The 13837-nt window shown below is 41.2% G+C and overlaps 1 protein-coding gene and 1 long non-coding RNA gene across 5 annotated transcripts in view; one reads left to right on the top strand and one right to left on the bottom strand.

Moving 5' to 3' along the window:
- SRGAP1 (SLIT-ROBO Rho GTPase activating protein 1) overlaps positions 1 to 13837 on the top strand; it is a 280541-nt gene that overhangs the window by 258910 nt on the left and 7794 nt on the right. For all 4 annotated transcript variants that reach the window (XM_079936333.1, XM_079936332.1, XM_079936331.1 and 1 more), the window contains 4 exons: positions 112 to 191; positions 8596 to 8776; positions 10235 to 10369; positions 10503 to 10842. In XM_079936333.1, the coding sequence (XP_079792459.1) occupies positions 112 to 191; positions 8596 to 8776; positions 10235 to 10369; positions 10503 to 10842 (736 nt within the window). The remainder of the gene's footprint in view (positions 1 to 111; positions 192 to 8595; positions 8777 to 10234; positions 10370 to 10502; positions 10843 to 13837) is intronic.
- On the bottom strand, positions 7888 to 12981 carry LOC307193807. Its single transcript, XR_013830431.1, has 3 exons — positions 12904 to 12981; positions 9944 to 10109; positions 7888 to 7988 (listed from the first exon to the last, which is right to left on the bottom strand). It is a non-coding gene; the product is annotated as an uncharacterized lncRNA (long non-coding RNA).

Raw genomic sequence — 13837 nt, 5'->3', positions numbered from 1 at the left:
CAGTAACTCCTTTGCCATTCCAAAGTCTTATTTTTTTTTACAGTAGCAATTGTTCATCTTTGAAATGCTTTCCACTTTGGCTTCATATGAATTTCTATTTCCGCTCCTCAGCGACAGCCCATACAGTGAGCACGGTACATTGGAGGAAGTGGATCAGGACGCTGGTACAGAGCCCCACACCAGTGAAGACGGTATGCATTTGTGCCCATGCTACTATAAAATTAGTCTTTATATCCATTTTTTAAGAATTGCTTATAATAAGAATTCAGTAGATACAAAAGAATACTTACTAAATATGTGTAAAGTGCAAAGAATGAACACTTGTGGAACCACCACCAAGTTTAAGAAAAGGGTATCATTACCTTTGCGCTTTCCTGAACCCATTGCCTTCTTTACCCCTCCAGGGTAACCACTATATGTTTGTACTTTTAAGTGATTTATTGTTTCATTTTCTATTTTCTTTAACGTTTCATAAATGGAATCATATGTATATACTTTTCATGATTTTTTTCTACTCAGTATTATGTTTCTGAAATTCATCCATTGTTGCATGCAGTTATAATCATTTATTTACCTATATTCCATTGTATTTGTTTTATTATTGATGAATATGTGAGGTGTTTTCTATTTTTTTGCCATTAAAAACAGTGCACCTATGAATATTTCAAACATGTATCCTACTGCAAATGTAGAGTTTCTCTAGGATATACACACATAGGAGTAGCATGTCTTCAACTTTACTACGTACTGCCGAACTATTTTTGATAATGGTTGTAAGGATATCCACTCCCACCAGCAGTGTCGCAGCCTTTCAGTTGTACATAGTCATCAACACTTGATTTTTTTTTCCTTTATTTTTTTTTGCTGTGTCAGGTCTTAGTTGCGGCACACGGGATCTTCGTTGAGGCACGCGGGATCTTTCATTGCGGCGTGTGGTCTCTTCGTTGCAGCACTGGGGCTTCTCTCTAGTTGTAGTGTGCAGGTTTTCTCTCTCTAGTTGTGGCGCACAGCCTCCAGAACGCGTGGGCTCTGTAGTTTGCGGCACACGGGCTGTCTCATTGAGGCACGTGAGCTCAGTAGTTGTAGCCCATGGGCTTAGTTGCCCCGCAGCATGTGGGATCTTAGTTCTCTGACCAGGGATCAAACCTGTGTCCCCTGCATTGGAAGGTGGACTCTTTACCACTGGACCACCAGGGAAGTACCAACACTTGACTTTATAAAATATTGTAATCTTTGCCAATATTGTCAGTGTGTAATGGCATCTCATTGTGATTTTAATTTACATTTCTCTGATTACTGACGAAGATGTTGTTTTAAAATATAGTGTATTAATAGAAAATTTGAGGTATGGTAAGGCCAGCAGATTGGGAGATCATCGCCATTGAAAAGATAATTTGATACAGTTCCTAAGAGGAGGGGACACATCACACCTGAGGGGGCCAAGGAAAGCACCAGGGTCAGTCAGGAGGCAGAGGGAGAGGAACAACTGGGTAAGAGCTTTTATTGTGGTTTCCACAGAAAGGAACATGAGAGGCAGGGTAAGCAGGGTTAGGATTGCCTAGTTTGAATAATTTCAGTGGGCTCTGGGGCTGTCTCTGGTTGTCTGGTACCTGGCTCTGAAGTGATTGGGGCAGACAGATAGTGGTGTAACGTGTGAGAGCCCCAGAGAGAAGGTGGTTGGGATATAGGCTCTGGATCGGTTGGTTTGTATTTGAAAAGCACATTCCAGGTGAGTTGTCTACCATCCCTAGGAATTGGCTAACCCTGGGAGGGACAGTCCCTCCAGGGGCAGCGAGGCCTCAGAGCTCACACTACAGAAAATGAAAAACATGGTTAATGCAGATATACTAATTTTTGTATGTTTAGATTTCTTCTTTGTGAAATTCCTATCTTTTGCCCATTTAGGGCCCACTTGCCCACTATCATTTTCTCTGGGCTTTTTTTGCTTATTTTAGTTTAGTTTGGCTTTGGTTTTTTCTTATTTATAAGAGCTCTTTGTGAGTCTGGATCGGGTCTTTTATTGGATATATGATTTGCAAATATCTTCCGCTCTGTAGTTTGTCTCTCATGTGCTTATTGTATCTTTTGCCAAACAGAGAATCTTAATTTTAAAGGCGCTGAATTTACCAATCTTTTCCTTCATGGTTGTTTCACTTTGCATCTCCTTTAAGAAATCCTGTGCCCTGAGGTTAATGAAGAAGTTCTTCCATATCCTCTGCTAAATCCTTTCAGGTTTTGTTTTTCACACACAGGTCTTAATTCTACCAGGAATTTATGTGGAGATATGGTGTGAGGTAGGGATTTGTTCCCTTTTTTCTCCATATGGGTGCACAGTTGTCCCCACTGTCCCAGCCTTAGTTGTCCTTTCTCTACTGCTCCACACCTTTATCATAAATCAAGTGTCATCTCTGCATGAATCTGTTTCTGGGCTCTGTTCTTTTCCATGGGTCCACTTGTCTATCCCTACACCCCTGTCTTAATTTTGATACCTTTTAATAAATCTTAACATGTGGCAAATCAAGACCTCTGAATTTGTTCCTCTTAACAATTCTTGGCCTTTTTCACTTAAATTTTAAACTCAGTTTTTCAAGTTCTTGAAACAAACAAGGAAAAAACAACCTAAAGACCTGTTGAGGTTTGGACTGCCATTGCACTGATCCTACATGTATTAATATGAAAAAAATTGATATTTTTATAATATTCAGTCTTCCAATCCACAAACACCTTTCTAGTTACTTAATGTCTCCCATTAAACTTTTATACTTTTCTCTGTAGTAATCATTTTTTTGTCTCTCTAACTTAACTTTAATATTTAACATTACTTTTTGACACTTTTTTAATGTGAACATATAAAGCGGTCGGTTTTTTCTTAGTACCTCTTTAGCTGTATGCATAAGCCTTTTATTCTCTCTTTAGCTGTGACTAATCTGCTTTAAACCCATTCACTGTGTTTTTATTTTTAATTTTTTTTTCTACAAGTTCTGTTCAGTTTACTTTCACATCTACTTGGTCGGTTGCTCTTACGATATTAATCCTTTCCATTGTTTTAGATTATGTGTCTAATCATGCTAATAGCTGAAGTCTTCCTGGATCTGTTTTTGTCGGCTTTGCTCATTGGATCTTATTTCCAGTGTGTTTTATAAATTTTTTACCTATTTCTTAGAACTTCATGGAATTCCTTTATGTTGAGTTGAAGGTATGTCCCCTCCAGAGAGGGTTTTCATATACGTCTGCCTGGTGCATAACCAGCTTGGGACCACAGTAGATTTTTAGTCTGAGATTTTTTCAGACCACCCAGGTAGTGTGAACTTAAACTGCAAACCTGCCAGAGGACTGAAACGTGGTTGGGATTCTCTAAGGTGATTTGTTTCCCAAGGCTTGAGACAGATTATTTCCTTAAGTCCAGAGTTGGTGTGGTTACATCTATGGAGAAGTATGGAGAGTGAGAAGGGAGGAAGATTTCAGAACTAGAAGTCCACTGTGACACAGAGAGTTTGATCCTTTGGTGGGGCTTAGATTCTCCACACTGGGCAGCCCCTGGACCTAGTCTTTTGTGCAGAATAAAGTTTAAGTTAACCAGGCAGGGAAAATTCCCTCCAGGCAAACTCCGACTTAACATATTCTAGTGTTCTGTTTACCTTGGTGGGTTCCCACATTCACCAGGTTTTTGGTCTTTAATATTCCTCACAGTCATAATTAATGTGATTACAAAGATTTTTTTTTAATCCAGCATTTTTAGTTGATTTCAGCAGGAGGGTTTTCAGGATGTCTAGGTCTACCCTGTGCTTTAAAAAAAAAAAAAAGTTTATTTGTGTGTTTTTTTAATATATATATTAATTTATTTTATTTATTTATTTTTGGCTGTGTTGGGTCTTCGTTGCTGCACACGGGCTTTCTCTAGTTGTGGAGAGTGGGGGCTACTCTTTGTTGCAGTGCACGGGCTTCTCATTGCAGTGGCTGCTCTTGCTGCAGAGCACGGGCTCTAGGCATGCGGGCTTCAGTAGTTGCAGCACGCAGGCTCAGTAGTTGTGGCTCATGGGCTCTAGAGCGCAGGCTCAGTAGTCGTGGTGCACGGGCTTAGTTGCTCCGCGGCATGTGGGATCTTCCCGGACCAGGGCTTGAACCCGTGTCCCCTGCATTGGCAGGCGGATTCTCAACTGCGCCACCAGGGAAGCCCCTGTGTTTTTAAAAGTAGGATAAATTGACATTTTTAGAACTTAAGTTAGAAGAAACTAAAGTGAGGGCTTCTATTTCTGTGGTATTGCTTTTGAAGGTCTCTGAGCCCTCCCTCGGCCACTCTCCATTCTTCTGTCTTGAGTTTCTGTGTTTCTTTGTGATTCATTCCTTTTTCACTGATGACTTGTGAGTGTTTCCTTGCTTGCCCCAGTGGCAGGAAAAGCCCAAGACAAAGCCCCAGCCATCTCTCTTTCCAAGCATCTGTCTTACCACCGCACCATCTGGCAGTTGTTCTTACCTCTTGGCTACAAAAGAGCAGCTTTGCTGAGGGCTCTGTGTTTGAGATAATATTTTGATCATGTTCACCTGATTTTGCTGGAAAGAAAAGCATTGCTTACAAAGGACAGAGACCCTTGCCCGCAGCCAGAAAGTCCTGTAGCTAAATTAACTGGAGTGTTGATTGTCTTTTTGATCATCTAGGTATTGTGTTTTCTTTTCTCTGTCATGGTATCACTAGAGAGTAGCTTTTGTTTCCAAAAGACAGGCTGTCACAGAACAGAATCATCGTCCGCAAGGGCAGTGGGTAACAGATCTAGGAGAGAAAGTGTCAGGGACAGCAAGGTCCCAAAGGGGTAGTGCGATGTACTAGCACTTTGTATAAAATTACAAGAAATGGAAATATAAGACTTGATAGCACCAGGCAGTCAGAAAATCAGCTTTGTTGAATTTTCTTTCCCTTTGCACAAAATTATAATTGCCTTGTAGGAAAATGAAGTTATCGTGTTCACCCTTATTAATGTTGTTATTGGTAGCAGTAGCATTCTACAAAGTCTCTGCAGGACCTTAAAGGACTGTGTAACCCTACATGAAAGGGGTATGGTGTGTCTCCATGCCCTGAGATCGATTTGCTCTGCAATGATGAGACTCAGATGTGTATAAATAGCTTATTGACACTTGACTGTGAAATTTCTCTCATGGGAGTAGAAAGAGTCAAAATAATGAAATTGCTCAGAATTACTAGTTGATGTAGTAGGATTACCAGTAAAGTGTACTTCTGATCCATCTGGTCATTCTTTTAAAACATCTTTACATTTGAATCATATAAGCAGAGTCTGATAATCTTGTTGCTAGTTGTTTCAAAAAACAAAAAGAGATAATGAGCATAGAGGGCATGATGATGAAATTATGATAAAATTTGTATATTATCTATTAAATAGTCTTAAATCGCCCTTGGCCAGTGTTGACAGTGTAAGACTGAATGGCATTAAAGAATATTAATAGTTCTCTCTTCTTTTCCCTTTGACAGGTACATAGGTTGTATGCTATGTTATGCTGTTATCTTTCCACTTTCTTTCAGTAAAACAATTTAAACATATGGGTGTGTCACATCAGAATTTGCAAACTACATATCACGAAGCTCTTTTTGGCATGAGTTCATTGGCATGACTTCACTCCTCTGTGGATGTTTATTTGTGTCCCCTGTACCACAGACAGGTTGATTTCTGTCCCCCAGGGCAGTGGTTCCCAACCTTTTTGGCACCAGGGACCGGTTTCGTGGAAGACAATTTTTCCACAGACCAGGGGCGGGGGAATAGTTTCAGGATGATTCAAGCACATTACATTTATTGTGCACTTTATTTCTATTATTATTACATTATAATATATAATGAAATCATTATACAACTCACCATAATGCTGACAGGAGGCGGAGCTCAGGTGGTAGTACGAGCAATGAAGATGTAAGTACAGATGAAGCTTTGCTCGCTCACCTGCCGCTCACCTCCTGCTGTGCCGCCGAGTTCCTAACAGGTACTGGTCCGTGGCCTGGGGGTTGGGGACCCCTTCCCCAGGGAGAACTGGGGTTAAAAAAAATTGGCATCTGTCATTTCAGTTCAAGCAGGATTTATTCTTTACATGCAAGTTTAGAACAGACTATAAAGTCAGTCTCCTTGAATAAAAGTTCTGTTTCCTCCTCTGTGAGCAGACTTAGGGATATTTCATAAAGCTGCTATTGTTTTATTAAAATATAATTTTAGGATGGAATATCAGAGTGTTAACATACGGTCTAAAAGTTATCAGTTATTAAAGGACTTAAACTAGTGTTTTAAAATTATTTTTACGCCTACTTTGCTGAGAAGTATACTGTGTGCAGATCATCGTGTTGTGGTTCTGCCGTATGAAATATCATTCACCCTAAACATTATCCACTAGCAAAAAGATGGCGCTTTTCTTGTGTGTCTTTATTTTAAACATAGAGCTGGAATTCACCCAGGCCCTTCATATAAGGTAAACCCTAAGCTTTTTCAGTATGTTTATTGATTTTCATGCTCTTGCCATCCCAGAGGATGTTTGAATTTATCAAGTGAGAAAGTTTAGCTGGCTATCCAAGGATTTCTTGTGCAGTTATTTCATAGAAGTACAACAGATATTGAAGATATTGCAGTAAACTTTGGGAAGCAATAAACTCTTAAATGGAAAGGTTTGTTACCAAGGGAAATAGAAGATAAAAGTTCCTTACAAAATATTTGACAAGCAGGTTTTAATCTATTACGTGTGCATATATTCTAGAGTATTTGGAAAGTGATACATGCTCAGTTTTTAGCAAATGAGGTATTGTTCATTGCATAGACAGATTTCTCTAAGCATATGCCACTTGTACTGACCCTTTTTTGTTCTGTTTCTTGTTAATTAGCAGTTTACTCACCTATTATAATTTTATTTATTTTTGGCTGCGTTGGGTCTTCGTTGGTGCGCGCGGGCCTTCTCTAGTTGTGGAGAGTGTGGGCTACTCTTCGTTGTGGTGCGCATGCTTATTGTGGTGGCTTCTCTTGTTGCGGAGCCCGGGCTCTAGGTTCACGGGCTTCAGTAGTTGTGGCACGTGGGCTCAGTAGTCGTGGCACACGGGCTTAGTTGCTCCTCATCCTGTGGGATCTTCCCAGACCAGGGCTCGAACCTGTGTCTCCTGCATTGGCAGGCAGATTCTTAACCACTGCGCCACCAGGGAAGCCCTACTCACGTGTTGTTGGTAGCAGGGATGGGGTGATGGTGGGAGAGGGGAGATAGGATCGTAAAGCCCCCGATTCAGGGCTTTTTGCAATAAGCTGGATCACAAAAAGCAACTCTTGTAGTTGTTTTGAGTAGTTTGTCCTCTTATTTGCCTTTAATATTTGTGGTCAGAATTAGAAGAGAGCTGAAATTCCAATTCTAGGCCCAGAGCTTGATAGCTTTTTTTCAACTTTTAATTTTGAGGTCATTGCAGATTCACATGCAGTTGTAAGAAACGCAACAGAGAGATGCCATACACCCTTCTCCCAGTTTGCCCCAGTGGTAACGTTTTACATAACTGTAGTACAATATTACAAGTAGGAAACTGATATTGATATACTCCCTCCACCATTTTCACATTTCACCAGTTTTACATGCACTCATTCGTGTATGTGTTTACTTAGTTCTGTACAGTTTTATCACACGTGTAGATTTGTGTGATCACAACCACAGTCAAGATCAAGAACAGTTCCATCACAAGGATCCTTCGTGCTACCCTTTAATAGCCTTAGCTGTTTCCTTCCATCACTTCCCCCCGACCCCAGCCTCTGGCAACCACTAATCTATTCTCCATCTCAATTATTATGTCATTTCAAGCATGCCATATAAATGGAATCAGGCAATATGTAACTTTTTGAGGTTGGCTTTTTTCACTCACCATTGTTCCCTTGAATATTTTTTGATCTCTAGAAGATATAATTTTTGAATCTGGTCGTTTGAGTAGGTATGCTTGTTTCGCAGGTGATATCCAGAATTTGTTTTTGATACTAGAAAAAATAAAGTTGTCTTTACTGTTGGTAGTAGTTTCAAGATTTGATAGTGCCAAAAAAATACATAAGGAAATTAAATGTATTCAAATAGTATTTAATGTGGTGATTTCTGTAAACTTGATTTTTTTTTTAAATAAGCAAATAAAGCATAAACTTCTTAATGTTCTGAGATAGTGATTCTTCCATGTTCTAAATGGTATTAACATGTTGCCAGGGAACTTGATCAAATAATATTGGTCAAGATAATACTGGAGCTGTTGCAGAAGATATTACAACCCAAGGAGAGATTTTATATATCATATTGCAAAGCTTTAAATATTTTTTTATTAGACTGTCATGGTATCTCTAGTAAGAGGCTGTGGAAACTAAGATCTAATGTTCAGTTTTTCTTGGCCTGAAAAACTGATGACAGCAAGAGAATAGTTTTCTGTATCTCTTTTAACAGCATCATTTTCTCATTGTCTTGATGATTTTATTACCTTGTTCAGTCTGGATATTAAAACGACCTTGTTTATTTCTAAAGGCTCATATAGACCTTTCAGTTAGTGTATCATGCCTTCCTGAGAACCCTGGCTCTCACCATCTTCTGGTGTGTTCTTTGTAGAAAATGAGCCAATAGAAGCAATAGCCAAGTTTGACTATGTTGGGCGGTCTGCCAGAGAGCTGTCCTTCAAGAAGGGTGCTTCCCTGCTGCTGTATCACCGCGCATCCGAGGACTGGTGGGAAGGAAGACACAACGGGATCGACGGGCTTGTGCCCCACCAGTACATAGTGGTGCAGGACATGTAAGTAGTCCCAACTTCCATCACCTGACGCTCCCAAGAGAAGACTCCAGCCACTGTTTTTATATATATAAATTTAATTATTTGTTTGCTTATTTATTTATTGGCTGCATTGGGACTTCGTTGCTGCATGTGGGCTTTCTCTAGTTTCGGCGAGCGGGGGTTATTCAGAAGTTGCAGTGCGCAGGCTTCTCACTGTGGTGGCTTCTCTTGCTGCGGAGCATGGGCTCTAGGTGCACGGGCTTCAGTAATTCTGGCACGCGGGCTCAGTAGTTGTGGCTCACAGGCTCTGGAGAGCAGGCTCAGTAGTTGTGGCACACAGGCTTAGCTGCTCTGCGGCATGTGGGATCTTCCGGGATCTTCCGGGACCAGGGCTCAAACCCTTGTCCCCTGCATTGGCAGGCGGATTTTTAACCACTGAGCCACCAGGGAAGCCCAGCAGCTATTGTTCTTAAAATGACTTTGGTCTCGTGAGAAGCGAGCAGAAGGGATTACAGAGCAAAAATTTCTGAGCTGGGCACAGTTCTTCACCTTACTAATGGGTCTTTGCTAACAGCACTTCAGGGCCAACAGCTTCTCATTTCCCAAACTCTCCTAGAAGGTCTGGAGCCAAGGACTAGTGAGAGACACACCTTCTGAAGCGTTCAGGTTCTTAGAAAAATACCCTGTGCGGAGGATGGCTTTAGGAGCTAAAGTGGCCCTGCTGATTCCAGAAACGGTGGTGGCTCTTCTCTTGGTGCCTGTCTTCTGTTTCAATTCCAAATTCCCAAGAGAGAGGATGCTGACTTCAAGTCTAAAGAGAATCATCTTCAGGCTTTTTATTAATTTTGCTGATGAGAAAGCTCTGCTTTCAAAAAAATACTTAAAGAGACATCTTCCCGTCTGGTCATAATTTTAAGTGAAAGAAACAAGTTACAAAATACCATGTACAGTGTAATTTTGTGACTGCAGTATTTCACAATGCAGCACCAATTTATGAACAGCTCTTCAAGGAAAAGGGGAAAATACCACATAAAATGTATACAGTGACTGATTGAGCCTAAGTTTTAAAATGTTAAAATGTGTCTCTCAGAATGCAAGAAATATGATGTGTGTGTATGCAGACATACAGTCATATATATCTAAAGTACATAAACATATAAATATCTATAGTATAAATACTGTACATACCTGTGGACATCCTTGTAGATATGTATCCCAGGCAGAGAAGAAAAGCAGAGAAGGATATTTTCTAGAATTCGAACAGTAGTTGTCTCTGGATGTTACGTTATATTATGGGTGATTTTTATGGAAATTTCGGAATTTTCCAATTTATCTGCCATGAAACGTTATTATTCTTATAATGAAAAGAAAAAAGTGACGTTAGTAAGAGAAAGACTTACATACATAAATGCCATCACTTATTCTTTTGTCCCCATTCGTCTAGCAAAAGACCCTCACTCTTGATTCTCATCGTTTCAGGGATGATACGTTTTCAGACACTCTAAGCCAAAAAGCTGACAGTGAGGCCAGCAGTGGGCCCGTGACTGAAGACAAGTCTTCATCCAAGGACATGAACTCCCCAACAGACCGTCATCCTGATGGCTATTTAGCCAGGTAGGTGGAGTGGTCACCAGGCTCCTGAACCTCCACTTCTCCAGGGGCTCTGAGGGGCCGTGGCATCCACAGCCTTGCAGAATTACCCTGTGTGATAACCTCTCCTATCCTCTCACTCTCTGTCTCTGTCTAGGCAAAGAAAAAGAGGAGAGCCACCCCCTCCAGTGAGGCGTCCTGGCAGGACCAGTGATGGCCATTGCCCTCTCCATCCCCCACATGGTCTTTCCAACTCCTCAATTGACCTGGGGTCCCCAAGCCTGGGCAGTCACCCCCGGGGCCTACTACAGAACCGTGGCCTCAATAATGACAGTCCCGAGAGGAGGCGTCGGCCGGGTCACGGCAGCTTGACCAACATCAGCCGCCACGACTCCCTCAAGAAGATTGACAGCCCTCCTATTAGAAGGTCCACATCATCAGGGCAATACACAGGCTTCAACGACCACAAGCCACTGGACCCAGAGACAATCGCTCAGGTAGGCTGCTTTGGATAGAATATTGCATGGTAAGTACCGGTGTGTGACGAAGGAGGCGTACAGGAGTTACTTTCTGGAGCCATGTCTTTTGTACAGAATCAACTAAAGACAACAGAAAAGAAATTAACCCATTCTTCAATTTAAGTCCATGTGATACTGGAAGGGCCCAAGTGTATTAGGTTCATAGTGATTTAAACAAAGACACGGCAGAAACTTAGGACCCAGGACAGTCAAACACATCCTTGCTGAATGGCCAGGAAAATTCTAAAAAAGAAGAAGAATGAGGAAGGACTAGCCCTACCAGATCCGAAGTGCATGCCAGAGCTAGTAAAACAGACAAACAGATGGAATGGAATGGAGAGCCCTGAAACAACATTTGTAGTGTATGATGAAAGTGACACTTTCATCTTAGGACATGGTGGATTACTCAGTAAATGAAGTGAGAAAATGATGGTTGGCTGTTTGAAGAACAGCAAGTTTGGCTCCTCTGTCACTCCTGAATGGATGTGTGTCTTTACTTCCCAATAGTGACTGCAGAGAAGGGCCTTGTAGTTTTTTCTAATGATCAGAATTGACAAAGTAGGGTTTCCTTGGTGGCGCAGTGGTTAAGAATCTGCCTGCCAATGCAGGGGACACGGGTTCAAGCCCTGGTCCGGGAAGATCCCACATGCCACAGAGCAACTAAGCCCATGCGCCACAACTACTGAGCCTGCGCTCTAGAGCCCGTGAGCCACAACTACTGAAGCCCGCGCATGTAGAGCCCGTGCTCTGCAACAAGAGAAGCCACCGCAATGAGAAGCCTGCGCACCGCAACGAAGAGTAGCCCCCGCTCGCTGCAACTAGAGAAAGCCCACGTACAGCAATGAAGACCCAACGCAGCCAAAAATAAATAAATAAAATTAATTAATTAATTTAAAGAATTGACAAAGTAAAACAGTATTAATGGATTTTTCCATCGTTCATTCTACCATTTATTTCCCTCTGGGTCTTTTTACAACACAGACCATCAGAAAATATATGTATGACAGGAAAAAAAAACTGAATCACTATGCTGTACACCTGAAACCAACACAATATTGTAAATCGAGTATACTTCAATGGAAAAAAAAAAAAGAAAATATGTGTATGGCCAGTGAAAAAGGAGGTGAATAGATTCAGGGTTCACCATTTCAGTAAAGTGTCTTCCAGGTATCACTGAAGCTTAAAAATGGAATAGATCAAAAAAGGAAGTGAGAAATTAATGAAACAAACATGGGGAAGTATTAAAGATGGATTATTTTTAATAAAAAGTGCTCAAGGAAACCTGCATTTGATATGACAAATTTCCAAGCTATTTTCATTGTCCTAACTAAAAAGAATTTTGGATAGCAAATTAGATTGTGTGGAGAGTTTAATGTGTTTTTATAAAATTAAACCAATTTTAAGTGCACAATAGTTTTTCAGCAAAAACCAAAAAGACTTGACCTTTTTGGTTTTTTTTTTATTTGAAGTGCAATGCAGAGTCCTTTGAGGTCTCTTTAGAACCAATGATATTTGGCTATAATCCATAACATCATTCCTTGTAATAAGTAGGTGAAACAGCATTTAGGTTAGAGAGACAGGGAGTAGGAGTTTAGTGGTGGGAAGGTATAATAAGGTCTGTTTTAACCCTTTTGCTTCTAGAACCAAAATCCTGTCATTGTAAATCATAAAAACAAAAACTCGACAGATAAACCAGGCTCTACACGTTCTCTCTGGGGCAAATACTTGTAAAAAACAAATCCATATATTTAGCGTCAAATGGAAATCACATATGAAAATAATTACTTGAAAAGTGATGTCATCCTTACAATCTGGTTTCCAGCTGTGTCCTTTATTTATCTTTCCATCTCTCATCTTCAGATTTTCCCATGAGGACAAGTAAGCCTGCCATCATGGTGTTCATACCAAAAACATGCAATTTCTTTTAGTAAACAAATCAGTGGAATCCCTGATAGAGCTTTTTAAAAAAAAATTGACATATCCACATGTGATCACTGGATCTTTGTTTATTCATTTAGCAAGTCTTTATTGAGCACTTACTGTATGGCAGCTCCCATGCTAGGTGTTATGGACACAGAGTTAAATCAATGGTCAGTCAGCCGCTGCATGAAGGTGCTTATAATTCAGTGGAGGAGGCAGATATGGAAATCAGTTGCTGCTGTGCAGGGCCACAGGCTAATGCTCCAGGTGAGTGGAAGAAGCCTGGGAATATGGAGAAGAGGTATTTCCATCAGACCAGGGCAGTGGTTCTCCACCCACCCTATCTCACACAGTACTCCACCATGTGTGTGTGTGTTGGTGGGGGGGGGGGGGCAGTGTATAAAAAACATAATATGGGACTTCCCTGGTGGTGCAGTGGTTAAGAATCCGCCTGCCGATGCAGGGGACACAGGTTCGATCCCTGGTCTGGGAAGATCCCACAGTCCGTGGAGCAGCTAAGCCCAGTGCGCCACAACTACTGAAGCTGGCGTGCCTAGAGCCCGTGCTCTGCAACAAGAGAAGCCACAGCAATGAGAAGCCCGCGCACCACAATGAAGAGTAGCCCCCGTTCGCCGCAACTAGAGAAAAGCCTGCGTGCAGCAACGAAGACCCAACCCAGCCAAAAATAAATTCTAAAAAAAACAACATAATGTAAACCTGACCCTCTTTACGATTTCTAAGTGTATAGGTCAGTAAAGTGTATTCACATGGCTGTGTAACAGATCTCCAGAACTTTTTCATTCTGCAAAACTAAAACTCTGTACCCATCTAAGAACAACTCCCTTTTTCCCCTCCCCACCATGCCCTGGCCACCACTATTCTAAATACTTTTTGCTTCTGTGAATGTGCCCACCTCATATAAGTGGCATCATGCAGTATTTTTCTTTTTGTGACAGGCTTACTTCACTTAACATAATGCCTTTAATGTAGCATGTGGCAGGATTTCCGTTTTAAGGCCCAGTAATAATCCATTGTACGTATACAGCACATTTCA

The sequence above is a fragment of the Stenella coeruleoalba genome (assembly GCF_951394435.1).
Source record: "Stenella coeruleoalba genome assembly, chromosome: 11".
Classification (NCBI taxonomy): domain Eukaryota; kingdom Metazoa; phylum Chordata; class Mammalia; order Artiodactyla; family Delphinidae; genus Stenella; species Stenella coeruleoalba.
This window is presented reverse-complemented; position numbering and strand designations above follow the sequence as displayed.